This window comes from Myotis nattereri (genome assembly GCF_964212035.1).
Source record: "Myotis nattereri genome assembly, chromosome: 3".
NCBI classification, from domain to species: Eukaryota; Metazoa; Chordata; class Mammalia; order Chiroptera; family Vespertilionidae; genus Myotis; species Myotis nattereri.
Genome location: NC_138077.1, coordinates 196,070,343 through 196,096,558, shown reverse-complemented (window position 1 = coordinate 196,096,558; position 26,216 = coordinate 196,070,343). Strand labels below are relative to the sequence as shown.

The window sequence follows — 26,216 nt, the reverse complement described above, 5'->3', positions numbered from 1 at the left end:
CTAAATGGGGGAAAACCCCACAGAGCCCTGCCCTGCATGCCACCGTTTCTCCCGCCATTATCCATCCTCTGGTGGTTAGTGTGTGGCACACCCACACCTGGGTCACCTCCCATGCAGATGCTCCCAGCTTCTGCCTAAGCAGTTGACATACAGAACATGGCCTGGCTAAGACACCCCTAATCCTTTGGAGCTCCTGCCAGCTCACCTCCGCTGCCTCTCCCTCCCTCCACATTTCCTCTGCCAGCTCCACGCCCTCAGCTACGGGGCAGGGAACTCCAGCAGCCTCTGGAGAATCCTACCTGATGCAGCCCTTTCAGGCAGGGCTGGAGGACAGGTGGGGACCTGAGTGGGCTCAGAAGATCCTTCAAATACAGACCCATGACCCCAACAGTAGGCGCTGGCATTGGGCCCGGCCCATACTGGACAGATGAGGGGACGGATGTGAAGGGATGGTTGGAAAGCCCCAGGGCCTTCCTTTGCAGCTCTCGGGGCTTGGCAGGTGAAGGGATGACTTTGCTTCTCAGATCTCAGTGGGGCTGCCTCCCACCCAGGGCCTGAGGCCCAGCCAGCATCAATGGAGGACAAGAAGAAGAAAAGGAGTCCTAAACCCTGCCTGGCCCAGCCGGCTGCAGCCCCAGGAACACTCCGCAGGGTCCCTGTGCCCACCAGCCACAGTGGCTCCTTGGCCCTGGGCCTCCCTCATCTGCCGTCCCCCAAACAGAGGGCCAAGTTCAAGAGGTGGGTACAGAAGGAAAGGGCAAGAAGGGAGGGAGCCTAACTCTAAGCTGAGCACTATGGTCAGGAAGGTAAAGGGGCCTTAGCCTTTAGTACTGAGCAATAATTGATGCTTTCCCTGGGGTTGCCCCTGAGAACCCAGTGCTCAGGCCCAGCGTCTATCCTCAAGTGTGTGGGGAAAGGCTGGGTGGGTCACACAGTGTGATGACTGAACCCCTCAGAGCAGGGAGTGAGCAGCACTGCCTGCCAGGAAGTGAGAGTCAAGGCTGGGGGGACACTGGACAGGGAGAATGTTCTAAGGGGCTTGCTTGGCATAAGAAAGAAGAAAAATACTGCCTGGAAAGTTCCAGGAACCACAGGTGGTTTGGTGGCCCTGGAGTGTCATAGGTAGGAAATGGTGAGGAGCTACTCAGGTATACAATTAGAATTATTTGCCTAATTTTTAAATTAAATTTATTGGGGTGGCATTGTTTAATAAGATCATATAGGTTTCAAGTGTACATTTCTCTGATACATGATCTGTATATTGCATTGTGTGCCCACCACCCAGTCATATCACCTTCCGACACCATATATTTGGCTCCTTTCCCCTTTACTAACCCATCCTTCTCTCTGTAACCACCATACTGTTGTGTGTGTCTGTGAGTTTCAGTCTTATATCCCACATATGAGTGAAATCATATGGTTCTTAGCTTTCTCTGATTGACTTATTTCACATAGCATAACATTCTCAAGGTCCATTCAGGGCTTAATATTTTTTAATGATCTGCATCCTACCCTATAATGTGTCCCTGTGTGTTCTTTCTCCAACTGTTATGTTTCCCTATGGCTTTGACATCCCCTGCCTTAGGGGCATGTTTACGGACAGCCACAGTGGGTATAGCTGAAGCTCTGGACTGGGGAAGGAATAAGAAGAAATGCAATTGGAGAATGGGATTGCAGATGGGGACCAGGCTGAGAAGGTCGTTAGGTGTCATTCTAAGGGCAATGGAAAATTCAAAACAGTTTTTAAAGGCCCTGGCCGGGTAGCTCAGTTGGTTAGAGCATCTTCCTGATACACCAAGGTTGCAGTTCGATCCTGGTCAGGGGACATACAAGAATCAACCAATGAATGCATAAATAAGTAGAACAACAGAATCAATGTGTTTCTCTCTCTCTCTCAAAATCAATCATAGTTTTTAAATAGAAGAGTGTCAGAAAGATATTATGGGGAGAGGTAAGACAGCTCTCATGGCAATAAGGGAGTAACTGTCCCCAAATTCACCGAGAACCAGTGAGGACAAGTGATTCACTCAGGGTCACAGGAGGAATGAGTGGGGGCTCAGACAGGAACCCAGGAGCCTCCTTCCAGGCATGGCTCTGACTTTATCATTGTTAGGAAAAAAACCCCACTTATTTTGACTTCTTACCTTCATCCCTCCTCACCCTCCCTTCCTATTATCAGTCCTGGTACCCAGCGCAGGGCCAGAAGCACAAACATCCATTTATGTTGATGAGTGGATAGGAAGATGAATTAGTGTACAGACAGATGGCCCAAAAGACCTGGGGGTGCCTGGCTGCCTCTGCCCTGTGACCTTGGTCATGTCCACTCCACCCAGGGTAGGCAAGGAGAAATGCCGCCCGGTGCTGGCCGGAGGTGGGGGTGGCTCTGCAGGCACCCCCCTGCAGCACTCGTTCCTGACTGAGGTGACCGATGTTTATGAGATGGAGGGAGGACTGTTGAACCTGCTCAATGATTTCCACTCAGGCCGGCTACAGGCCTTCGGTGAGTCCTGGGAGTTGGGTTTAGAGGGTATCTGTGTGTGGGGTGTGTGTGTGTGTGTGTGTGAGGGGGTGGGGGGCACGGCTAGAGGGCCTGGTCTCTGGTGAGTGGCTGGGGCCAAGGTCCCAAAGTTGCTCCCAGGGCTCAGACAGGTGCTGTCCAGGGAAGGAATGCTCCTTCGAGCAGTTGGAGCACGTGCGGGAGATGCAGGAGAAGCTGGCCCGGCTGCACTTCAGCCTGGATGTGTGTGGGGAGGAGGAGGAAGAGGAGGAAGAAGAGGACGGGGTCACTGAGGGGCTGCCTGAAGAGCAGAAGAAGACCACGGCTGACCGCAACCTGGACCAGCTGCTCAGCAATGTGGGTCCGGGCTGGGTGCTTTGACTCCTGGGGCATAAGGGAGTGGGGGAGGTACTGCTCTTAAGGCCATTATTGACCCCCGGGTGAAAAGCTGGGGGTGCATAAAGCTAAGAGCTCTGAGTCTCTCAAGCCCACGAGAAAATGGCACTCAGAACATCTGGGGTTTGGCCTGGTGCCTCTTCTGACAGGAATGTCTCTTTCTCTCCACAGCTGGAAGATCTTAGTAATTCCATGTATCCTTTCCCGGACCTGTGTATGTGTATGGGCTTCCCAGAGATGGTATCACTTTCCTCTTCCCTCCCACCCTCCAGGAGTGTTTACTATAACATCATCGCCACAGTCTGATGTCCTACTAAGTCAGAGTTAGCCACAGACTGCCCCCACCCGGGAAAAGGAGTGCAGGAAGAATTTCCCAAATATTAGGAAAAAGTGGTTGCAGGGAGTATGTTTTACCTACTTACCCAAAATCTTTGCAAGCACTTTAGCTGACACCAATCCATGGCAAAGCTTGTCTAATGTCTTCCTAATCTTTCAGCACGCAATTATTTTCAGTGATTTAGATGATCTCCCTACCTAGTCCTGGTCAGAAATAGTGCGGGTGCAGACACCTGTAGGATCTACTAGATCAAAAGAGAATGGGCTAAGCCACCTAGCAAGAAGGGCCAATGAAGACTGCAACCTCAGCCCTGGCTGGTCTGGCTCAGTGGGTAAAGCTAAGGCCTGTGGACTGAAGGGTCCCAGGTTTGATCCTGATCAGGGGCACATGCCCAGGTTGCAGGCTCTATCCCCAGTGGGGGCCATACAGGAGGGATGGATCAATGATTCCCATCATTGATGTTTCTATCTCTCTCTCCCTCTCTTTTCCTCTCTGAAATGAATAAAAATATATTTTTTAAAAAAGACTGCAACCTCAGACCACCCAGAGTCCCTTGCACAGCCCCTTTCGCAGTTGGAGAGCCAGGCTGTGCAGGATGGGAAGATGGGGCTGGAAAGACCGGGTCTGCAGTGTCCAGTCCTTGACTGACACAGACAGAAGCTGCACCTGGCCGAGAACGCGGAGCCTGAGGAGCAGGCAGCGGTGTAGGTGTCGGACCGACGCCCGGACTGCGCCGCTCATTCCCTTCAAACTGTGACTTTTTACAGACTCGACTGCGTATTCTGTGGCCCCCCAGGTGCTATGGGGAGGGGGGCATTACATGGAATTAAACCAGAATGAACGAACGCGGCTCCGTGTCCTCCCTCTCTCATCGCGTCTTTCTCGGGTAGAGGCCCGGGCCGGGCAGATACATCCCCGCGCAACCCTCTTCCGGTTCGGCAGGTCCGGCTCCTGGAGGCCCCGGAGGGCGCGGAGGCTCGGACTCACCCCGCCCAGGCCGGAGGGGAGGTTGTCCTGGAGACGGCGGGGCGGGCCTGGCTCGCCAGCCCTGGGCGCGGACTAGTGACGCACGAGGCCGGCGCCGGCAGCCGCGCGGGCAGTTGGCACCCAGATGGAGTGGGAGCAGTTGGTTCGGAAGGTGGTGGTGCTGCAGGTACCGGGCGGTCGGGTGCACATGATGACCCCCATGGACCTCGGAGATACCGCCCTGAGGAAGGCTGGGACCCAGGGGCCCCCACGCACTCCCAGCACACGCTCTTGGGGGACCATGGAAACGGGGATCCAGCCCGGAGCCCCAGCGCACAGCGTCACCTCTCCTTTGCCCGTGGCCACGGGGTGACCTCCCCAGGAGAATCCCAGAGGATGCCTCCACCTTAGCAGTGATGAGGCTTTCTTTCCCCACCAGGCCTGCGTCCGGGGTTTCCTGGTCCGACGCCAGTTCCAGAGTCTCCGAGCAGAGTATGAGGCTATTGTACGGGAGATCGAGGGTGATCTGGGCACCCTGCGGTGGACTGAAGGCTGGATACCCAGGCCCCAGTTCCTCCCACAGGTAGTGCACACCCCAGAAGGAGAAGGGACCTGGGCAGGGGATTCAAAGGAATGGTGGACTCCACCCTTCCTGCTGACAAGCTTTTCTCAATGGAGAAGGCAGCAGCAGGCTTGCTTCCCCACACCCCAATCCTGAATCTCCCCCCACTTGTAAGCCGAACGGCACCCAGATACTTAGAGGTTTAGCCCTGGGGCACTCATACCTCTCCGATTTCTCAGAAGGCAAAATCCCATCGGAACTGGAAAGCTGGAGAGAGGGTACCACAGTCAGAGCAGGAACTATGGAGTTGCTTCCCATGTAAGGAGCCTGAGAGGGAGATGCTGCTGAAGAAGTCCGGAGAGAGCTCAGCAAACTCAGAAAGTCTTCACCGCAGAGATGACAGCTCCTGGCTTCGGGATCAGCAGAGCAGGAAAACCAGGAAACCCAGCCAAGAGGAGACTGAAGCTGTGCCAAGGATGGAGAACCCAGGTACCTCTCTGCCTAGATCAGGGCAAGCCCCTGACCCTCTGTGGGCCTCGACTTTCCCACCTAAAAAGTGAAAGGCTTTTTTTAAACTATATTTTGTATTGATTTCAGAGAGGAAGGGAGAGGGAGAGAGAGATAGGAGCATCAATGATGAGAGAGAGAATCACTGATTGGCTGCCTCCTGCACGCCCCCACTGGGGACTGAGTCCACAACCCGGGCATGTGCCCTTGACCGGAATCGAACCCAGGACCCTTCAGTCTGCAGGCCGATACTCTATCCACTGAGCCAAACCGGCTAGGGCGTGAAAGGCTTTTTCTAGATAAGTTGCACCCCATCTCCTTCCTTTCGCCTAGTTGAGGGCAACTCGTGGGTGGGCAGGAGGAGGGTGCTAGGGTCTAATGCTAGGTCACTGCCCAGGATTTACACCTTAAGGCTTTCTCCCATTCCTCCCTCCTTCAAGAAGCTGCAGGTCCAGGACTGCCCCACAGTCCAACAGAGCTCCAGGAGCTCCAGTACCAGCGCAGCCACTTGGCCATGGAGCTGCTGTGGATACAGCAGGCCATCAACAGCCGTAAGGAGGTAGGCACTAACTTGGAACCCTTTGTGACATGTAGAGACAAGGGTGGCAGTGAGGGAAAGGCCTCCTGCCATGCCCTTGCAGGCCTGCCTGGTACAGTATTTGTTCTCTTCCCAACAGTACCTAGTTCTCAAACAAACACTGGGATCCCCAGAGGCAAGGTTAGACCACGGGGGACAGACCTGTGAAAGAGCTGGGTCACAACCAGGCCCCCGACTGGAAGACCAGTACTACAGAGACAGGACAGCTGGAGAGCAAGACCATGCCGATGACTCTTGCTGGAGGCTCAGATCACAACCTCACAAATCCCCAGAAAGGCTGGCCACTACAGATGAAACCACTGCTGGGGCCAAGTACAGGGACCCAAACCGCAGGAGGGCTGGACCACAGCTACCCACACCATCAGATAAGCAGGCCATAGAGAACAGGCTCACCAAAGAGCCACATCCTGGGGAACAGACCTTTGGAGGCACCTGCCTACAGCTGACAGAACCGGAGGACCAGACACCCACAGGCCTCAAACCTAAGGGCCCCTGTTCTGGAAAGGCCAGAACACAGCTGCCCAGACTCCGTGTGGACCCAAATATTGAAGATAAGTCTCCCAGAAGGTCAGACCACAAAGAGCCTAATTGCCAAAGAGCTAGGCCACGAGAGCTGGGCCTCTCAGAGGACCGTGTCATCTGGGGTGGGACTTTGGCAGAACATGGTACCCTGGATCTCTGGAAGACCAAACCGCCCAGGCCCAGACCCCCAGTAATAAAAGCTCCAGAGGTAGAGCTTCCAATGAGCCTAGCCCTGAAGGATGGAAAAACCAGAGGAATGGACCATGGAGATCAAGGCCACTTGAGAAACTGTCTTCTACAGGGTAGATAGCATAGGAGAGAACCACTGGAGGGACAGGCTGTGGGAAACAGGACCCGCAGGCTAGACGCTGGGGGAGCCAGGGCTGATATGAAAGGGCAAGGAGACAGGTCCCCGGTACCAGTTCTACCTCCTGCCCCTGGCTCTTGGTGGCCAGTGGGGCCAAGAGAAGCTGGAGCAAGGAGTTGGCACCAGTACAGGGAGAGGAGGGAGAAGGACACCCTTTCATCCTTTATCTGGGCTCAATCCAAATTTCAGGACAGGGGAGTTACCTGGGTAAATAAAAGGGGAGACCTGATGGAAAATAAAGGTTTTCCTTGGATTCTGAGCCTCATTGCATTCATTTGCTGCCTGTGGTCAGAACTGGCTGGAAGCAGACTAGCCATCCTTGGGAAATAATCCCCAAAGCTGATCCTCCCTGTAAGGTGACAGGGGGATTCTGAGAAGCCCTCCCTCGGCCCCGTATTGGGCCATCTATTTCAGTGTGATCTCTGCCACTGCCTCTCACCGAGCCCCAGCATCTTCCTGTATATAGTGATTACACCCTCTCTGCTCTGGTGAGGCCCCTGCAAGGGCAGATTGAATGAGACCCTGAATGTCGATAGATGTTCCTGCCGAGGCTCTCCCTGCATTCCTGAGTGAGAGGGCAGGCCTCCCCCTCTGACTGGCACTGCTCCCAGGCCTGCCTTGGTTGCCTGGCAACAGCTCTGCGTCTCTAGCTGAGAGCACACTATGGCAGCCAAGAGGGTAGTGGTGTACCGGAACGGGGACCCTTTCTTCCCAGGCCGCCAGCTGGTGGTCGCTCAACGCCGCGTCCCCACCCTGGAGGCCTTCCTCAGCGAGGTGACATCAGCTGTGCAGGCCTCACTGGCCGTGCGCGCCCTATACACTCCTTGTCACGGCCACCCTGTCACTGACCTGGCCGACCTGCAGAACGGAGGGCAGTATGTGGCTGCTGGCTTCGAACGATTCTGCAAGCTCCGGTGAGTAGCTGGGGCTGGTCAGAGTGTAGGGAGGGAGGTAACAGCAATAGCACATGTTCAGAACGTACTAGGTGTGTGCAGACACTTCAGACGTTTAAATGCAGCAACCCTATGAAGGGGTGGTCTCGTCCCCATTCTTTAGAAAGGGGACATCAAGACAATGAAGTTAAGTAACAAATAGTGGAGCCACAGTCCAAGCTGAAGTCTGACACTGATGTTTGTCCGTCACAGGACCAGCCTGTGAGAAGGAAAACTTTCTCCTGCAGGCTGAGCCCCTTTTATCAAAGGCTCTTCCTCCGAATGAGAAAATTTCTGAGATACAGTAGGATGCTTAATGAACTAGTTTCTCTCAACCTTTCATCTTACGGTTTGTGTCAACCTGACTCAGGACACTAAGGCAGGTTCAAGTGCCAGCGTCTGTTTCTGGACTGAAATGACAGACTGTTCCAATGGGAAGGGATGGCTGGTGAGCTGGGCCCCAGCCCCCAGCTCTGGCATCTACAAGGCTTCCCAAGATGACCTGTGACCTATCTGTCCTTTCAGCTACTTGCCCCCTGGAGGGAAGGATCTAGGTGGGAAAAGCAGCAGACTACCAGTAAGTCTTCCCACCCCTCCTGGGATTGCCTCCAATTTCATCTGGGAAGCCAGGGGCCTTGGCAAGGGCAGGACCTGCCAGTCTCCTGGCAGCAGTCTCCATGCCTACTCTGGAACAGCTACTATGCTTCCTGGGTGTGAGACTTCAAGACACTATCTCTTGCTCCCTTCCCAGCCTTTCACTTTATCTCCAGGCTGTGGTCCCCAAAGGAAAGGGAGCTGTAAAACACATGGGCAGGGGGTGATGAGAACGTGACTTAGGAAGTTAGAAGAACCCTTTGCTGAAGATATGACCAGTACCATCCCTCCTTGCCGCATCTGCCCCAATCAGGTTCCTTTCCCTCACCCTACCTGCCTTGGACTGGCCCACCCTAACCAAAGGCCTCAACTCTCACCTGACTTGGGTTTTAGTGTTGTCCTGTGACTCAGCACCCAGGTGACGGGGCCCTTGGATGGAGGCTGCCTGCAGGTGCCCCCTGCTATATCCAGTAAGTGCTCGTGTCCGGAGCAAGGGCATCCATTTCTGTTGCAGTGAGACCGAGAAAATGTGAGTGGGTTTATCCCAGCAGCCCATGGTCCCTGGTGGGAACATAAAAAGTCCAACATGCTTGATGGGTGAAAATGGACCAATGCACTGGCTGGTTCTTGAACCATCTTCTGACCCCTGTGCCACCCTTTTTCCTTTCACACATAGGAAGTTCTGGGGACCCTCCCCCTTACCAGGCTGCTCTTTGTCCCAGTGTGTTCAGGAATGGGGACCTGTTAAGTCCCCCATTTGGGCTGAAGCTGTCCCAGGCTGCCAGTGAGGACTGGGACACGGTGCTGAAGCTCCTGACGGAGAAGGCCAAGTTACAGAGTGGGGCTGTGTGCAAGTGAGTACGGGGACTGGAGAAGCCCAAAAGTCTCCGAAGGGAGCCTCCTTACTGGTTTCGACTGTCCTTGAGGATGAAAAGGCAAAAGGAAAGCACATTTCCCTCAATGGGATTTCTTTCTGTGCCACAGGCAGAGGCCCTTCCAGCCTAGCTCTTGGAGCCAGGGAGAGCCTAGGTGACTGGCCCTGGTGCCCACAGGACCAGTAGCCAAAGGATACCCTGGAATAGCTGTACCCACCCCCTCATAATCTGCCAAATATGAAGAGGCATCTTGTCCTCCGCTCACCTCTCTCCCCCAGACTCTGCACCCTGGAGGGCCTCCCGTTGTCAGCAAGGGAGGCTCTGGTGAGCGGCCGTTACTATGTGGCTGTTGGAGAAGATGAATTCAAGGCCCTCCCCTACCTGGAGCTGCTGGTGCCTAACCCCTCACTGCCCAGGGGCTGCTGGTATGTATGTGTGAGGGGGCGCGGAGGGTGGGGTGGTAGCTGGTTAGAGCGAGGAAGCCACCCTGACCCCATGTCCTGTTCTGCCTACTACAAGCCTTTCCTTTTTCATTGCAGGCATCCTCGAGACCCAAAGTCTAGGCCCCACAAGCAGGGGGTAGGTGACGTGTGAGGCCAAAGGGAGCGAGGGGAGGAAGGAGAGTGACTGGCTGACCCCCCCTGCAGCTCAGGCTCTGCCCTTACCTCACTGCATCCTCTCAGTAATCGTGTGAAAGAGAGATTATTATTCCCATTTCCCAGAGGAGAGACTGAAGTTCAAAGGAGTGAAGTAATTTGTTCAGGGTGACACAGTAATTGAGTGGTAGGGGCCAGACCAGACCCTGATCGGAAGAAAGTCAGCTCATCTAGGCTCTATGAGGAACTTCAGGACTCTGACTTCCCGGACCTAATGCCTGCTCGCCAGGTTCAGTGCTGACAGAGAGAAGTGGTATATCTGGCGCAGCAGAGTCTACAGGAGCTTATCTCCCGTGAGATGAGCCACTGAGCATCCAACGGGGGCTAGGGAGACTCGGCCTGGTTTCGCTGGCCTTCTTTCTTTTTTATATATATATACATATATTTTTATTGATTTGAGAGAAGGGAGAGGGAGAGAGAGAGAGAGAGAGAGAGAGAGAGAGAGAGAGAGAGAGAAACATCAATGATGAGAGAGAATCATTGATCGGCTGCCTCCTGCACACCCCGCACTGGGGATCGAGCTCACAACCCAGGCATGTTCCCTGACCAGGAATCAAACCCAGGCCTCTTCAGTCCACAGGCCGACGCTCTATCCACTGAGCCAAACCAGCTGGGGCTCCCTGGGCTTCTTGAGTGCCAGGCACCAGCTACTCTGTTCTTGGATAAGGCAGCCTGATGGGAAGAGGGAGCAGGGAGGGAGGATGCAGGCCATGAAGATGGACAGCATCTCCTCTCAAGCTACCACAGGCACCAGGGCATTCAAGCCTGGGCTGGGAGTAGAGAAGGTAAGAACAACCAGTGCCTGTGGCCCACACGTGTTCCCTCTACAGGCCCATGGCCACAGGACACACACAACCCAACCCTCTCCAAAGAAACCAAGCCAAATTGAGCCATCTGCTTTCTACGCCAGACCCCCACAGGCTACTCAGCCAAGAAGCCTGCTCCCCGCGCTCTCATTCCCATCAGGTGAGGGGCCCCTGGACCGAGACTCTTCTCAGCCACCTTCTCACTGGAACAGGGGAGGTCCCTGCTGCCGTGGGGATGGTCCATGGGGGCAGAACGCCCAGGTACAGAGCTAGCCCTGACCTCGGCCGAGCTGTCTCCCACGTGCATATCCAATCCCTTTGTCTGTCTGTCTGTCTCTATTAAGCCTCACCTGAGGATTTGTTTGTTTTGTTTTTGTTTTTTAATTGATTTGAGAGAGGAAAGGAGAGGGCGAGAGATACATCAATGATGAGAGAGAATCACTGGTGGGCTGCCTCCCGCGTGCCCCACAATGGGGATGGAGCCCACAACCCAGGCATGTGCCCTGACTGGGAATCAAACCGCGACCTCCTGGTTCAAAGGTCGATGCTCAACCACTGAGGCATGGCAGCTGGGCTGAGGATTTGTTTTTTATTAATGTTTAGAGAGCAGAAGGGAAAGAGAGAGAAATAAACATTGATATGAGAGAGAAACATCGATTGGTTGCCTCCCATCCCCAACCAGAGATGGAACCCATAACCTAAATATGTGCCCTGACCAGGACTCAAACCCACAGCCTTTTGGTGAACGGATGATGCTCCAACCAATCAAGCTACCCAGCCAGGGCCAGTCCCTTGTCTGTTTACGAGGACTTGGCATATGGAAAGAAGTACATGGAAACTCAAAGAAATGAGTCTTCAGGGGTGGGATTTGGGAAGGACGGGGGGTGGGGGCCAAAGTCCTGCTTCTGAAGTACCCTGCCATCCTCGGAGGTAATGAGGAGCAAGGCTCAGGGGAGGGGAAGGGCTGGTAGAGAAGATCAAGGGAAAGAATGTTCAGGGCTCAGCCTGAGCATCAGCCAATGTTGTCCCCTCATCAGGAGTGTATGGGGCTCCCCACCCAAGGAAGGAAACAGAAGGGGCCCAGGAAGTAGCAGATGATACAGACACCTGGACAGAGGAGCCCTTGGATCAGGTGGGCTGGGGCTGAAAGCAGTGTGCTGGGACAGGAGGGGTTCTGAGCTGGATGGAGACTGTCAGCCCTGAGTCCCAGGATCAGTTCTTCCCCCTGTGACTCTGAGCAGATGTCCTAACCTCTCAGAGCCCACTTCCTACCTTGTTAAATGAGAGGCAAATCCTAATTCCTAAAGTCTCTTCCTTTCCTGGGATTGGGACACTCGGCTGAGGGCTGGACACTGGACGTGGGATGCTAATGGTCCACTCTGTATGGCTTTCCTCCTCCTCCAGAGGACAGCACAGATAGTGGACGAGGCCCTGCCCCTGGAAAGCCAGCCTGGAGCTGGGGCAGCTATCTCCACCTCAGACCCTGCTCCTCCATCTTGAGAGCCACAGCCCCAGCCAGGAACCGGGACCACCACTCTGCAGCCACACTTTATCCTCAGCCCCAGCAGCCTGTTCTAGAGGAGCTAGTGCCTCCCCTGGGCTTGTAGAATATGCTTCAGCCCCCTCAGCCCCTACCCAGTCTTCTGCTTCTAAGCTCACAGCCCCGTCTTCCTTTGCTTGCTGAGCAGAGTATCCCTGGCCACAGAGGTCATTTCCTCTGGGGTTCTCTGGCCAGAGAAAGGGGTAGCCAACTGAGCTTGGGAGAGACCACAAACTTGGGAGTGGGTCTGTCACAATAAAAGAATACTAACCTCGTCTGTTTACTATAGATTTATTACGGTCTACTACTCGCCAGGCATTACGCCAAATGCTGGTTAGGCAGTGCTGGGGCTCACAGGTGTCTTATCTATTTGAGAGGGGCAGACATGCAAGGCTAACAGACAGCTTATCTCCCCTACATCTGCCATTCTGAGGCACCTCCCTCCCCTCAGTTCCCCTGCTGGTAGCCAAGGCGTTCTGAGTCCTGGAGGCCTCCTGCTTGCATTTCTGGCTTAAAGACTAAAGCTGGCCCTTGCAGTGCAGCTGGGGCTCTGAAGTCCATTGACCCTGCTCTGTGAGAGTCAGAACAGACCATAGTGACAGCTGCCAGGCTGGGGGACTCATGTGACAGCAGGAAGAGAGCTGCTGGGGCCCAAAGGTTGCTGAGGTTGAGTGTGAAGTTTCTTGTGCTAAATCCTAGCCGTTGAACAGCTCTTGAATGTTACAAAACCCTTTCACTCTTGTTCTCTTATTGTGATCCTCGAGGTAGTAATTATCCCCATAAGAGATGAGGAAGCTGAGGCTAAGATGGAAGTGCTAGGTCCATCGCCTGCACCTCATGGCCCAAGGGGCTTCCTGGAGAGAGCAGAGCTGGAGGGTGGCGTTGGCCCACTCAAAGGGCAGACGGTTGTCCCTGGGTCTTGCTCACTGAGCTTGTGATGCAGAGTGTAATTCCTGCCGTGGTGAGCACCATGCCTGCAAATGTTCCTGGGATAATGGATAGAAATCGAGGGGCTCTAAGCCCAGCCATGCCATAGGAGCTGGTGCAAGGCTGGGGGAAGGTCCTTTCCTCACCCGCCCATGGGAGATGGCCTGGAAAAGAACTGACACAGGGGTGTCAAGGCCCAAGTAGCTGCTTCCCACACTTACAGTGGCTTGACTTACGTTTTCCGCCAATATCTTCTCCCAGGACCTTTCCAACAATCAGTGTGAAGACGATGGACAGGGAGTTACTGATGGGCACAGCTAGAGTTAGATCTGAATGATCAAATTAAAAAAGAAATCACTGAGATGCAAAAAAAAAAAATGTCTTTCTAAGCACAAAGCACTCTCATTTTATCATCAAGACAGGCTTTTTTTTTTTTTTTTTAATTGATTTTTAGAGGGAGAGGAAGAGGTAGATGAAACACTGGCCACCTCCTGCACACCCCCTTACTGGATATTGAGTCCACAACCCAGGCATGTGCCCTGACCAGGAATCAAACCAGTGCACAGGATGATGCCCAACCAACTACCAACTGAGCCACACCCGTCAGGGCTAGACAGCTTTTATTAAAAACGTATCTCAAGACTCCGTATCTCAGATGAAGTCACAGTAAAGCTCAGGATTCAAACCCAGGTCTCCTGATTCCAAATTTGTTCTCTCAGGATTCCAGCATGAAGACCTGAGCTACAAGGTATGGGACCACCCTGGTTTGCTGATAAGTATGAGATCTCTGCACTCAAAGAGAGCTCCTGAGACCTCAAGGACATCGGGCTAGACAGACACCCAAAACTCAAAGGATGCAGCAGAATGACTGCAATAACACCTACCAAACATTTATTCAGCACATGTTATGTGCTAGGTGCATTGTGTATATATCTCAATCTTCAAAACAACACTGCAAGAAGAGCATTATCATGTCTTTGCATAGATAAAGGAAACAAGGCTCAAGAAGGTCACATAGCCCTGGCCAGTTTGGCTCAGTGGATAGAGTGTCAGCCTGCAAACTGAAGAGTCACAGGTTCGATTCTGGTCAAGGGCACATGCCTGGGTTGCAGGCTCAATCCCTCACAGGGGGCATGCAGAAGGCAGCCAATCAATGATTGTCTCTCATCATTGATGTTTCTATCTCTCCATCTCTCTCCCTCTCCCTCTCTGAAATCAATAAAGACATATTTTTTTTTTTTAAAAAAAAGGTCATATAAATTGAGGCACATTGAGGATTTAAACCAAGGTCTGCCTAACTCCAAAGCTGTCCCTTACTAAACTAATGGATATGAACAACCCAAAACAGCAGGTGAAGCACATTTTGTTTCTGTTTCAGCTCTGGCTCAGGCCTTATGGAGTTAAGGAAGGGAAAAAGACAGGGTTGGACTTTACGTAGGGGTCACCAGAGCTCAGGATCCCTTCCTTAGTTTTGAAGTTCCAAGGAACTGACTCCCGATAAACAAACTGGAAAAAGACTAATGGAGTTAATAACACTGTTAACTTAAAATGTTATTGCCGAAGCCGGTTTGGCTCAGTGGATAGAGCGTCGGCTTGCGGACTGAAGGGTCCCGGGTTCGATTCCGGTCAGGGGCATGTGCCTGGGTTGCGGGCACATCCCCAGTAGGAGGTGTGCAGGAGGCAGCTGATCGATGTTTCTCTCTCATCGATGTTTCTGGCTCTCTATCTCTCTCCCTTCCTCTCTGTAAAAAATCAATAAAATATATTTTAAAAAAAAATGTTATTAACTTAGCCGGGACCGGTTTGGCTCAGTGGATGGAGCATCGGCCTGCGGACTGAGGGGTCCCGGGTTCGATTCCGGTCGGGGGCGTGTGCCTTGGTTGCGGGCATATCCCCGGTGGGGGATGTGCGGGAGGCAGCTGATCAATGTTTCTCTCTCATCGATGTTTCTGGCTCTCTGTCTCTCTCCCTTCCTCTCTGTGAAAGGTCAGTGGAATATATTTAAAAAAAAAATTTTTTTTAAATGTTATTAACTTAAATTTTGTACACTTAAAATTTGCTAAGACGGTAAATCTCATGTTAAGTGTTGTCACACACTACCAAAACAAAACACTAATGGATAAATCAGAAGCTGAGTTACTTGTTGACAACAAGATTCACAACTGCCAGGCAGACTGGGATGCTCATGTGGGCTCCTTAGCACATTCTTCCCCAGGTAGAGGAGGAAAGAACTGTCTTGCTCCTCATCCCCTCCAAGGCCCCACTACAGCATTATCCATCCAAGAAACTGGCACAACTCCTACCTACTCAGAGCTGCTTCCTTTGGTTGACACACCTTCCACTGGATGCCATGCCTGCTAAGGACTGGTCTGCAACAGTAGATGGGAGAGGGAAGCAACCTGGCCAGTGGAGCAGCAAGGGCACTGGAGTGAGGCAGACATTGGTTTCCCTATGTAATCTAGGTTAAGTCACACAGACACGCTGAGCCTGTTCCCCACATGTAAAACAGTGAAAGCAAGAGAACATCTTACAACAGATGTTATCTTGTAAGATGAAATATGATAATGCATGTATAGTCCCTGGATAAAGTAGATGCTTAATAGTGATCGCTATTCTGATCTTTAGAATGGGCGGATGTTAAAGGATAGAGGTAGAGTAGATGATGAGAATCAAATCCTAAAGCTGCAATTTGCTCAAAATTTGGTAAATGGCTACGTGCCATCTGCTGGCCAAAGGGTTTAGCATTCTTGGGCCCCGGGGAGTGCCAGAGGCATTCAAACTTTCTTTTATTTTTATTTTTTTTAAATATATTTTATTGGTTTTTTACAGAGAGGAAGGGAGAGGGATAGAGAGTTAGAAACATCGATGAGAGAGAAACATCGATCAGCTGCCTCCTGCACACCCCCTGTTGGGGATGTGCCCGCAACCCAGGTACATGCCCCTGACCGGAATCGAACCTGGGACCTTTCAGTCCGCAGGCCGACGCTCTATCCACTGAGCCAAACCGGTTTCGGCCAAACTTTCTTTTAAATGAAGCATTATGACCCCTGGCCGGTGTGGCTCTGTTGGTTGGGCATTGTCCCACACACTGAAAGGTTGACGGTTTAATTCCTGGTCAGGGCACATGCCAGCGTTGTGGGCTCAATCCCTGGCAGGGGGTGTGCAGGAAGCAGCTGATCGATGTTTCACTTTCACATCAGTGTTTCTCTCTCTCTCACCCTGCCTCTCTAAAAATAAATGAAAAATATATTTTTAAAATGAAGCTTTATGAGAAGCTCAAAATGTAAAACAGATGCAAGTGGAGTGGCTCTAGCTGAAGCCGAGGTGGCAGGTCTGGAGGTTAGCCTATCCCCTCACCCACGGTTTCTGAGGGGTTCCCCAAAGTTACTTGGGGCCCAAACTCCCCTCAAGTCCCTGGAGGGCCTGGTGAGCCTCCGGGGAGGTGAAGCTACAACAGGGAGACTTCTCATAGCAAAGTTCAAAAGCATAAACTTTAGGTAACAAATGGCTTCAAATCCTTCTACACTGGCATGCCATGTCGGACAAAGACAGATAAAATAAGTTGCAAAACGAACCCTCCTTTTTCCTCTGCTGCTGCACAAACCAACCTTAGCGCCTGTCAGTGTACTCATAACCAGCCCACTGTGCCCCTCCGGCTCAGAGAAGAGGGTGCAAAGAGAAAACCAGAGATGGTGGGCTCACCCTCACTCATGGAAACAAGGTGTTGCAGGCACCCTCCCCAAAGTGACTCTAAGCACAGCAGTTCTAAGCCAGAGACCCACCTGTTGATGCCAAGGTGAAGTAGTAGAGAAGGGAGCCGCACTGGTTGAGGACAAAGGGCACCAGGTACTGGGAACAGAAGAAATCCAAAGTCAGTGTGATTGCGTGACTGCGCAGCGCTGCCTTCTTTGAGCTTCTAGATAAGCCTTTCCCCGGAGGGAGGAATGCTGTAAGGACCCAGGGAGCACTAAGCCCTCCGAAAACCACCCCCGTGCCCGCAGTGTACTCATAACCAGCCGGCGGGGCCCCTGCAGATGAGAAGAGGGTGCAAGGAGAAAACCAGAGACAGTGGGCTCGCCTTCACGCATGGAAACCAGCTGTTGCAGGCATCCTCCCCAAAGTGCGGGAGGCAGAGGGAAAGTTCCGGACTGAACCCTGTGCCCCTGCCCTGAATGCCCTCTCCCTCAGCCCCGCTCGTTCGCATCCTCCCATCCTGCCATTCCCCTGGCTTCAGCCCCTTCCTTTAAAGTTTAAACTCATGCAGCACTTGATCTGCACCTCTCTCGGCCCTCAGCCCTGAGAGGTGGCCGTGTGTCTTCTCCTTTCCACAAACCCAGACTGGCAGTGCTGGGGTCAGAGGAAATCCCCCACGGCCTTCCTTATCCTCCCTCCCCAGGGACAATGTGAACCCCAAGACTTCCCTCTGTCCATCCTCACCCGAGGATATTTTTCTTTGACTTCTATTTTTTTTAATATATTTTTATTGACTTCAGAGGTCATTCACAGACGCACCTCAATATTGAGGAAGAGGGTCTTCATCTCCTGCAGCAACTGCCGGAGCCAGGTCCGCTCGTGGACGTGCCGCAGGCGGGAGGAGGCCCGCTTCAGCAGCGGCTGGGTGCCGCCCCACAGCGCGGCCACGAGCACCAGAGCCAGCACCTGCCCTGGACCAAGAGGCGAGTGAGCCTCTCCCCGCCCCCAAACGGCCGCGCGCCGGGCCCAGCCAGCTTCCGGCCCCCCATGCCTAGCTCGCCGCCCCCAAAGCCCCCTCCGCTCCCCGACGCCCCGGGTGCGACTGGCGGGTAGGCAGACCCGGAAGCCGGGGAGATGGACCCAGGAGCCGGGGTTTGGGCTATAGAGGGGGTCTGAGCTGGTGAGGAACGTGGAGAGGGGGACAGGAACTCTGGGGTGAGGGGCTCAGATGGGCGGGGAGTGGGTGTGAGAAGCCCACAAAGGGGATGGGCCGCCTACACACCGAGAGACGCCGCCATGGCAACGCCGCACCTTCCACTTCCGGGAATGAAAGGGCGGAGACCCATAAACCGGAAGTGGAGCCAAAGCGTCTTCCGGTCCTAGTCACGTTGCTTTTTTCCTGGTGTCACCGCGGGGATGGTGAGTTCCACGGAGTGGGAGATGCTGCCGTGGGGGGCCGGGGCGGCGGCGAGTGCGGATTCTGGGCGCTGACACCCCCGTCCTGTCCCCACAGAAGCCGATCCTGCTGCAGGGCCATGAGCGGTCCATCACGCAGATTAAGTACAACCGCGAGGGCGACCTCCTCTTCACGGTGGCCAAGGACCCTGTGAGCTGCGTCCCGAGGGCTGGCGGGCGGGACCTTCTGAGGGGCCCGGGAGGGGCGGTCGTTTCGCCTGGGTGATGGGTGGACACGCCAGTTCTGCCGCGAGCGGGGACCGAAGAGAACCCCGTTCTAAGAAGTAGGGAACGACCAGCCCTTTCTACCGGGAAAGGTGGGCTAGGACTCAACTGTTGGTGGAAGGCGGGCGTAGCTGGAGGAAGCAAAGCCAGAGGCCCGTGGTGGAAGGGGCGGGACGAGGAGTTCGTCCAGGGGCCGGGAGGAGACCATTCTGGGGGAGAACAGAGCTGTGCTGCCAGGATAGGGAAGCCACCTGTAGAGGGGAAGGCGGATCCTTGGGCAGCGAGGGACACATGGGACGTCATGGAGGCGTCCCTGGTCTTATTTCAGTCAGGTCTCTGGGCCCGGCCTGCCCAGAAGAGTGCAAACAGCCCCTCACACGACTGCCTTTTATGAAGTAGTTCATGAAGGCGGGGCCTGGAGCAGGCCTGCCCTCAGGCTGGCCTAGACTGTAGGAAAGATTTCACCACTCGAGACCAGATGGGTTTGAGAATATGTTTGTTCATGCTGGGGGCAGCGAAGCAAAAGAAGAAATTAGGGTAGAAGAAACAACGGTGAGAGCCTAGGTGCTCTGCTTTGGCTCTCCAGCGACGTTCCCGGAAAGAAGTGAGCCAGGGCTGGCTGCTGCTGGCTCACTAGAAAGTGGGAGGAGAGGGGGGCCTGGAGATAGGATCAGGGGCTGAGCCGCTGCCCACTGAGCTCCTGACTGCAAGTCTCCTGGGGACCCTTAGAAATTAACAGTTCAGCCGGGCCGTGGTGGCTCAGTGGTTGAGCATCCACTGATGGACCAAGAGATCACGGGTTTGATGCCCTGTCAGGGCACCTGCCGGGGTTGGAGGTTCTGTCCCCAGTGGGTAGTTCAGGAGGCACCCCATGGATGTTTGTCTCTCATGATGTTTCTATCTCTCTATCCCTCTCCCTTCCTCTCTCTCTAAAATCAATAACAACATTTTTTAAAAAAGAAAGAAAAAGTTCATGCCCAGGAAGAGACATGGGTGTGCTCCAGAGCATGCCCCCACTGAGTCTTTGTCCTGAGGGCTTTTTATGTTCTGCGGGTGAGGATCTTAGGGGAGGGTTTCAGTAGAATATTCATCGGCTTTCCGGGTGCATTTTTAATATGCTGATGCATTAAACTGAGTGTAGAGGAGAGTTTTGGGTTATTGGTCTGTTTAACTTTAATTTTACGTCTATCTGGCTTTAATGGGATTTTTGTTACTTGTTCCCCAACCTCCTCTGTCTTTGGGGTTAGCTGGCACAAATGGCATTAATTGGGCTTTTGTTCTCTGTTTCCCCAGGCTATGTGTTTTAAGCTATTGTATGTAATTTAAGCTATGTATTTTCTGGTTGGGGAGGAAAGGTGTAAACCATTAACTCTCAAGTGTCCTTGGTTAGGGAAGATAGGTCTTGCAATCACAAGCTGGCTGTAAGCTGCCCAAGCTGTTGGGCCTTGTTTAACTTTCTTGTCTCAGTTCCCCCATTCCACTTACCCAGGAATTTTCCTAGCTTCTTACTGTCCAGCCCCGGTACCTCCATATGGAGAAAGTGAACAGTAGTGGCTAATCCTGGGGTCTCTAAAGCCAAACAGACTTGATTTGAATCCTAACTCCTGCATCCACCAGCAGTGTGACTTTGAGGATGTCATTTGACCTTTCTAAACTTCAAGTTTCCCTTTTCGTAAAATATGGGTACTAGTAGCCCCTCCCTGGTGGGTTGTCTTTAGAATTAAATGAGATCATTCAAGTAAACACTGTAGCACAGAACCTGATGCTAATGAGTGCCTCTTGAATGTTAGTCACTTTTATTCTGAATTCCTTAGACATCATTTTATTGGAATAGCCTCCCTGTCCTTTGAAGAAGGCATTATTGTCATGGCCGTTTTACAGATGGGAACACTGAAGTTCAGAGAGGAGAAACGCTGTATTGAGAGAATACAGTGAGATGGTGGCAGAGCAGGGATTGAAACCCAGGCTTCACTACTACCAGCAGCTCCCACTTGGACCGAACACCAAAGCTCCTGTTTTTCTTCGAGGGTTTAGGAGTCTGGGGGAGGGCTGGAAACCCCCTGACTCCCCTGCCACTTACCTACCGGGGAGGAGAATCCAGGAGTTGATCTTTTTGCCAGCAGTCTGCCAGTTCCCAAGAGAGGAGCGGGAGAGGGCCGAATCTGACCTGGCTGGAGCTGCTGAGGGTTCCTGGGGCAAAGTAGGCAGCCATCACTCTGCCTGAGTGTGTGCTATCCTGCCACATTTTCTTTGGCTCCTCCAGATTGTCAATGTGTGGTACTCTGTGAATGGGGAGAGGCTGGGCACCTACATGGGCCATACTGGAGCTGTGTGGTGTGTAGACGCTGACTGTATCCTTGTCTTTGCTCTGAGTTTATGTTCCCAGAGTCAGCCAGCAATAGAGAGGCTATTGACTTGGAGCTGGGAATTGGGGTACGATTGTGGGTCTCGAGAATAATACCTGCCTCCTATTCCCCGGTCTGTTCACTGGTTGGGGGAACATTTAGGACAAGTTCCATTTCTAGTTGAGAAGGTTAGAGTGTTCTGAGGTCAGAGAGGAAGAAGGGCTCTCTAGAGCTGAACAGGGAAGTGATTGAGTTGGGCTCAGGTGAACTTGGTCATGTTTCTTAACACCTTCTTCAGGGGACACCAAGCATGTCCTCACCGGCTCAGCTGACAACAGCTGTCGTCTCTGGGACTGTGAAACAGGTAAGTGTGGATCATTCACTTTTTTAGCAAATAATGAGGACCTACAGTGTACTGTTTAAGAAAACGAGTTCTGGGGGTGTGGGGGGGAATGGAAGGGGAGCAACTGACTGCCTGGAATAGGATGGGAGCAGCTTAGGAAGATTTCCCAAGGCAAATGTCATATGAGCAGACACTTAAAGGATGAGAAAGAGTTCATCACTTTGACACGTGCAGGAATAAAAGCACGGCAAGGGTCATGTCCAAGTAAACTGATCTAGTGGAGTTCCTGCTTTTTGGAGACTGAAGTAAGACAGTGGAGCAGATGGGGCAGAGTAGGACCAGAACAGGCCTTGAATGCCAAAGTCAGGAGCTTAGCTTTGTTCTGTCAGACTTGGCATGCCGAGGAGGTCCCTGAGCCGGGAAGAGTGGTCTGGGGTAACTTTTAGCAAGCTCGGGTAGCAGTGGGGAATCTTGGAAGAACTGAGACTAAAGCTGGGATGCTATTGCCCTGACCAGTTTGACTCAGTGGATAGAGCCTGCGGACTGAAAGGTCCCAGGTTCGATTCCGGTCAAGGGCATGTACCTTGGTTGTGGGCACATCCCCAGTAGGGGGTGTGCAGGAGGCAGCTGATCGATGTTTCTAACTCTCTATCCCTCTCCCTTCCTCTCTGTAAAAAAATCAATAAAATATTTTTTTAAAAAAAGAGAAGAAGAAGATGGGATGCTATTAAGCTCCTCGGTCTAGTAAGTATTGGGCACCCAGTTTTGTGCCAGTTCGCTGGGCACCGGGGACATGCAGAGAAATTAGGTCTTTGCTGTGGAGGAGCGCATTCTGAGGAGACGGGTGTCTTGCGCTCCACTATGAGCAGTGCCTCGTGAGCAGGATGTCTGAGGAGAGACCGTGGGGGAAAAGTTGAGACTTGAGCCAAAGCATAGCAGTGAGGAAGAGGAGGATAGTGGGTTAGAGCCACTAGAGCAGGAGAAACAGTGAGAAATGATGATAGGCAAGGGGTGGCTCGGGGTCTCTCTGTCCCCAGGGAAGCAGCTGGCTCTACTCAAGACCAATTCAGCTGTCCGGACCTGTGGCTTTGACTTTGGAGGCAATATCATCATGTTCTCCACGGACAAGCAGATGGGCTACCAGTGCTTTGTGAGCTTCTTTGACCTGCGGGATCCGAGCCAGATTGGTAAGGACGGGGCCTAGGCTTGGGGTTGAGGTGAAGGGTGCAACTCCAAAGCCCACGGCCTGACTGTCCCACATCTGCTGTCCCACACAGACAGCAATGAGCCCTACATGAAGATCCCTTGCAATGACTCCAAGATCACCAGTGCCGTTTGGGGACCCCTCGGGGAGTGCATCATTGCGGGCCATGAGAGTGGAGAGCTCAACCAGTATAGTGCCAAGGTAAGTGGCTGGCTGGGGCCCGTGCCCACCAGAATGATTCCCTACAAGAGGCAGGATTGCACAGTGGTTAAGAACGAGGGTTGGATTTAAATACAGACTTTACCCATTTGAGCTGTGCGATCTTGGGTAAGTTACATAACTTCCCTGTGCCTGTTTATCATAAAATGTTTTAAGAATCTAATAATATTAGGTATTTGAAAAACTTGTTACTTAGTTCTCAGGATCTGCTAATAATGATCACAACTAAGTATTTTACTGCTATCCCTGAGTTTCAGGGCCCTGCCCCAGGGGAGACAGACTGGCAAATAGCCAGCATGAGTCAGATTGTGAGTTCTGCCACCATAGAGGTCTCAGTCAAATGCAGAAAACGCCCTCTGTCACAGAGGAGGTGGCACAAACATTAAGTAACGGAGAACAAATAGAGCGTCACACAGGAAAGGAAGTACATTCCGAAGGCAAAGGGAGTAGCAGACACAGAGGCACAGAATGAAGGGAGTGTACGGGTTCTTCAGGAAATAGAGTCTGGTATCACTGGAATGTGGTATTGGGGAAGATGGACAGAGTTTCCTTTATTTAATTTTATTTTTTTGTTAGGGACTAGATTTGAGTATCAGGAATTAAGGCGTGATTTTACGTTAGAGAGTGGGATATCTTTAAATAGTTAGTGATGATCAGAGTTCCTCTTTAAAAAGCTTTTGCAGGCTATAGTTTGGAGAATGGACCTGAGCTAAGCAATAGCCATGAAGATATGGGGTACTCAACGGTCAAGAGATAGTTAAGGGTGACATGAGGATGAAATGGGTCGGGGGAAGAAAGGATAAAACCCAGGCTGTCTGAGATTTCTGATTCAAGTACTTCCATTCCTGGTGAATGCTGGAATGTAATGCTATAAAGGTTAGTCAGTCACTCAGCAAGCACTGACTGTGGTCCACTAGGCACCAGGCCTACCTGCAGGAAGAAAACTGAAACGCAGTCAAAGGCATAAATGATGCTTGATGCTGGCAAAAGTGGAGCTGATCTGTGCCCCGAGGTAGGCCAGATTGTAACGCTGATGTATGTTTCCCAAAATGTAGGAGACAGATACATCCCTACGATGTGCCCAAATTGATGGATGGGACAAAAATATATTCTTCCCTCAGAATAGATAAAAATAATTAAGGAAATGAATATTTTTTGAGGATCTGCTATGTGTGAGGCACAAAGCTTAAGGCCTTCCAGTCATCTAACAAATGTTTACAAGACATATGCCAGGCGCCTGTCACAACAAAGTCCACTAAATCATAGTCCCAATATCCTTACAGTGACCCTGGACAGCGGGCTTTTAGCACCCTTGTTTTCTAGATAGAAAAAATTGAGGCACAGAGAAGTACATTTAAGGACAAACTCAACTCTGCTCTTTGTACTACCACAGTCTAGCAGGTTGTGGGAAGGGAAAGCAGATGAAATGGCCCCTTGAGAAGACCTAAGAGAAGGCAGACAGGGCAGTCCTCGTGGACTGGAATCCAGCCCCTGGCAGGGGAGCAGGATAAGTTGGGGCTCTCTGCCTCGTACTATTTGCCTGATCTCCCAGTCATACCACCTCTCTGAACCTTAGTGTATTCCTTTTAAAATTTCCGTTAAAGTATCCACTTCATAGGATTGTTGTGAGGATGAAATGAAGGAAGATGTTGGTAAGTGCTTGGCACAGTGCCTGGTAATTAGTAACTGTACAATAACTATGTTGAAAAAAAGGGACAAATGGGAACTGCTCTACCATTATAATGTGATGATTAGCTAATAGGCCCATGGATTTGTCGCCATAAGCATGTGTTTTCCTAGATGGACTAGCAGTGTTTATGAAACTTGTACACATGGGCCAGGTGGAGATGTAGGGTTGGGCTTGGGAGAGGGAGTAAATGTTGATTCAGGGGTACGAAGGCAGTCCCAACCAAGACCTGTGTCCCCTTGATGGGACAGGAAGCAGTGTCAATCCTGGCTGAGTAATGGGCTAGTGGGGCTGGGGCTGGTCAGGCTCACTCTTTTTCCTTCCCAGTCTGGAGAGGTGTTGGTGAATGTTAAGGAGCACTCCCGGCAGATCAATGACATCCAGTTATCCAGGGACATGACCATGTTTGTCACTGCATCCAAAGACAACACAGCCAAGGTGAGCCTGGGCAAGGGGTCTGGCAGAGCTCAACTTGCCCAACTTCCCCTAGGAAGTCTCCTTTTACACATTCTACCCCCTTCCCCCACCCCCACCCCCACCCCCTTCTCTCTCCAGCTCTTTGACTCCACAACCCTTGAACATCAGAAGACTTTCCGGACAGAACGTCCCGTCAACTCGGCTGCCCTCTCTCCTAACTATGACCATGTAAGGGAATCCCATCTACGCTTCCTGCTAAAGCCTCAGAATGCTTCCAGGATCTAGATGTTTGTCTAGCAGTTAAGATAGAATTCTGGGGGGAAATAGTGTCAGGCAAAAAGGTGATTCCCAGAGCATCAACAGGACTGAACAATTGAGATGCCCCAGGGATGGGGTAGGGGGTGGCTAAAGTACCAAATCTCTTTGTCCCTGCCCTTCGTATCCTCCCATCTGATGTGGGAGATACTAAGTTTATGGAGTGGGGAGGAAAACAGCAAAGGGGCTTGCCTGTCGTTTGGGCCTGTGTAGAATTTCTTCTTCTCTTCAGGTGGTGCTGGGCGGTGGTCAGGAAGCCATGGATGTAACCACCACCTCCACCAGGATTGGCAAGTTCGAGGCCAGGTAAAGGTGGAGGGAGCTCTTCCGCATGGAAATCCCATGGGGCATCCTTCATAATGGACACAAACCGAGTGACAAAGGAGAATGCCCTTATGTCTTTAGTTGTTAGAAAGTGCAGCCAGATTTGTGGCCCTCCTGTGACAAGTGTGTAATGCAGCAGTTAAGAGCATGAACTCTTTGGCTCAGTCAGATGCCCTGGACACATTCTTATATTTCTCTGATCCTAGTTACGCTTTGCTGTACAATGGGGACAGTGACAGTAAACTTCTCTCATAAAATGATGCAGATTAATAAGTGAGTTAATGCACTGCCCAGCACATGGTAAGGAAGAGTTAGCTGTGTGGGCCTAATCTTCCCCTAACTTAATGTTGTTCACATTCACTTCTTGTCCCCGTTTCCCCACTTTATAGTTTGTGTTGGGGGTGATACCTCCAGAGTGTTTTGGAAGGAGATGGAGAGTGAATAAACTGCCCCTTCTCACCACCCTTTTTCCTCCAGGTTCTTCCATTTGGCATTTGAAGAAGAGTTTGGAAGAGTCAAGGGTCACTTTGGACCTATCAACAGTGTTGCCTTCCATCCTGATGGCAAGAGGTAGGGCCAGTGAAGGGAGCTGAGCTCAGCTCGGGCCTGGTCCCTGCCCCACAGGCCCACACCGTGCCCCTTTCCCAAGCCCTGCCTCACAGGCCTGCCTCCTCAGAGCAGGCATCTGACCAGTCCCGCTTATCTCTTTGCAGCTACAGCAGTGGTGGTGAAGATGGTTATGTCCGCATCCACTACTTCGACCCACAGTACTTTGAATTTGAGTTTGAAGCTTAAGAAGCTGTGTCTCCATCCTGGCCAGGGAAAAGTTTCTGGTTTAGGGCTCACAGAAAGTTTTGGACTCTGAGAAATAATAAATTAGTTTGGAAATAAATGGATTCTGATCAGA

General features: G+C 52.1%; 5 protein-coding genes across 11 annotated transcripts in view; 4 read left to right on the top strand and 1 right to left on the bottom strand.

Moving 5' to 3' along the window:
- The window catches only part of CCDC28B (coiled-coil domain containing 28B), a 4,736-nt gene extending 658 nt beyond the window's left edge, over positions 1–4,078 (top strand). The window contains exons 2-6 of the mRNA XM_081086601.1: positions 525–738; positions 2,334–2,500; positions 2,661–2,854; positions 3,065–3,087; positions 3,884–4,078. Of these exons, the coding sequence (XP_080942727.1) occupies positions 575–738; positions 2,334–2,500; positions 2,661–2,854; positions 3,065–3,087; positions 3,884–3,938 (603 nt within the window). The 5' untranslated portion in view covers positions 525–574 and the 3' untranslated portion in view covers positions 3,939–4,078. The remainder of the gene's footprint in view (positions 1–524; positions 739–2,333; positions 2,501–2,660; positions 2,855–3,064; positions 3,088–3,883) is intronic.
- Positions 1–18,388, bottom strand: part of TMEM234 (transmembrane protein 234) — a 27,684-nt gene extending 9,296 nt beyond the window's left edge. The window contains exons 1-5 of one of the 3 annotated variants that reach the window (XM_081086603.1): positions 18,058–18,097; positions 17,595–17,746; positions 16,865–16,931; positions 13,319–13,411; positions 9,997–10,169 (exon numbers count right to left, since the gene is read on the bottom strand). In XM_081086603.1, the coding sequence (XP_080942729.1) occupies positions 10,084–10,169; positions 13,319–13,411; positions 16,865–16,931; positions 17,595–17,746; positions 18,058–18,073 (414 nt within the window). In that variant the 5' untranslated portion in view covers positions 18,074–18,097 and the 3' untranslated portion in view covers positions 9,997–10,083. Of the gene's footprint in view, positions 1–9,996; positions 10,170–12,422; positions 13,142–13,318; positions 13,412–16,864; positions 16,932–17,594; positions 17,747–18,057 lie in introns of those variants that run through there. The other 2 variants (XM_081086602.1, XM_081086604.1) reach the window with 2 other exon arrangements.
- Positions 4,327–6,825, top strand: IQCC (IQ motif containing C). The gene is given in 6 exon segments (XM_081086593.1): positions 4,327–4,383; positions 4,636–4,779; positions 4,998–5,247; positions 5,706–5,824; positions 5,943–6,561; positions 6,564–6,825. Coding segments are annotated over 6 exon segments (1,302 nt in total). The 5' UTR covers positions 4,327–4,341; the 3' UTR covers positions 6,692–6,825.
- DCDC2B (doublecortin domain containing 2B) lies at positions 7,265–12,432 on the top strand (the record flags this gene model as incomplete). Of its 5 annotated transcripts, XM_081086595.1 has the most annotated exons (9): positions 7,265–7,666; positions 8,210–8,261; positions 8,672–8,748; positions 9,001–9,132; positions 9,432–9,578; positions 9,693–9,732; positions 10,640–10,775; positions 11,653–11,747; positions 12,020–12,432. In XM_081086595.1, the coding sequence occupies 9 exons, from the start codon at positions 7,416–7,418 to the stop codon at positions 12,113–12,115; spliced, it is 1,026 nt and encodes a 341-aa protein (XP_080942721.1). The 5 variants fall into 5 exon arrangements, with proteins under 5 accessions (XP_080942721.1, XP_080942724.1, XP_080942720.1 ...); XM_081086598.1 differs by lacking the exon at positions 9,693–9,732 and having other exon boundaries at positions 12,020–12,429; XM_081086594.1 differs by lacking the exon at positions 11,653–11,747 and having other exon boundaries at positions 12,020–12,222.
- Positions 17,676–26,216, top strand: EIF3I (eukaryotic translation initiation factor 3 subunit I). Its single transcript, XM_081086600.1, has 11 exons — positions 17,676–18,194; positions 18,289–18,381; positions 20,719–20,806; positions 21,099–21,164; positions 22,181–22,330; positions 22,421–22,548; positions 24,581–24,691; positions 24,809–24,898; positions 25,218–25,291; positions 25,787–25,879; positions 26,023–26,216. The coding sequence occupies exons 1-11, from the start codon at positions 18,192–18,194 to the stop codon at positions 26,102–26,104; spliced, it is 978 nt and encodes a 325-aa protein (XP_080942726.1). The 5' UTR covers positions 17,676–18,191; the 3' UTR covers positions 26,105–26,216.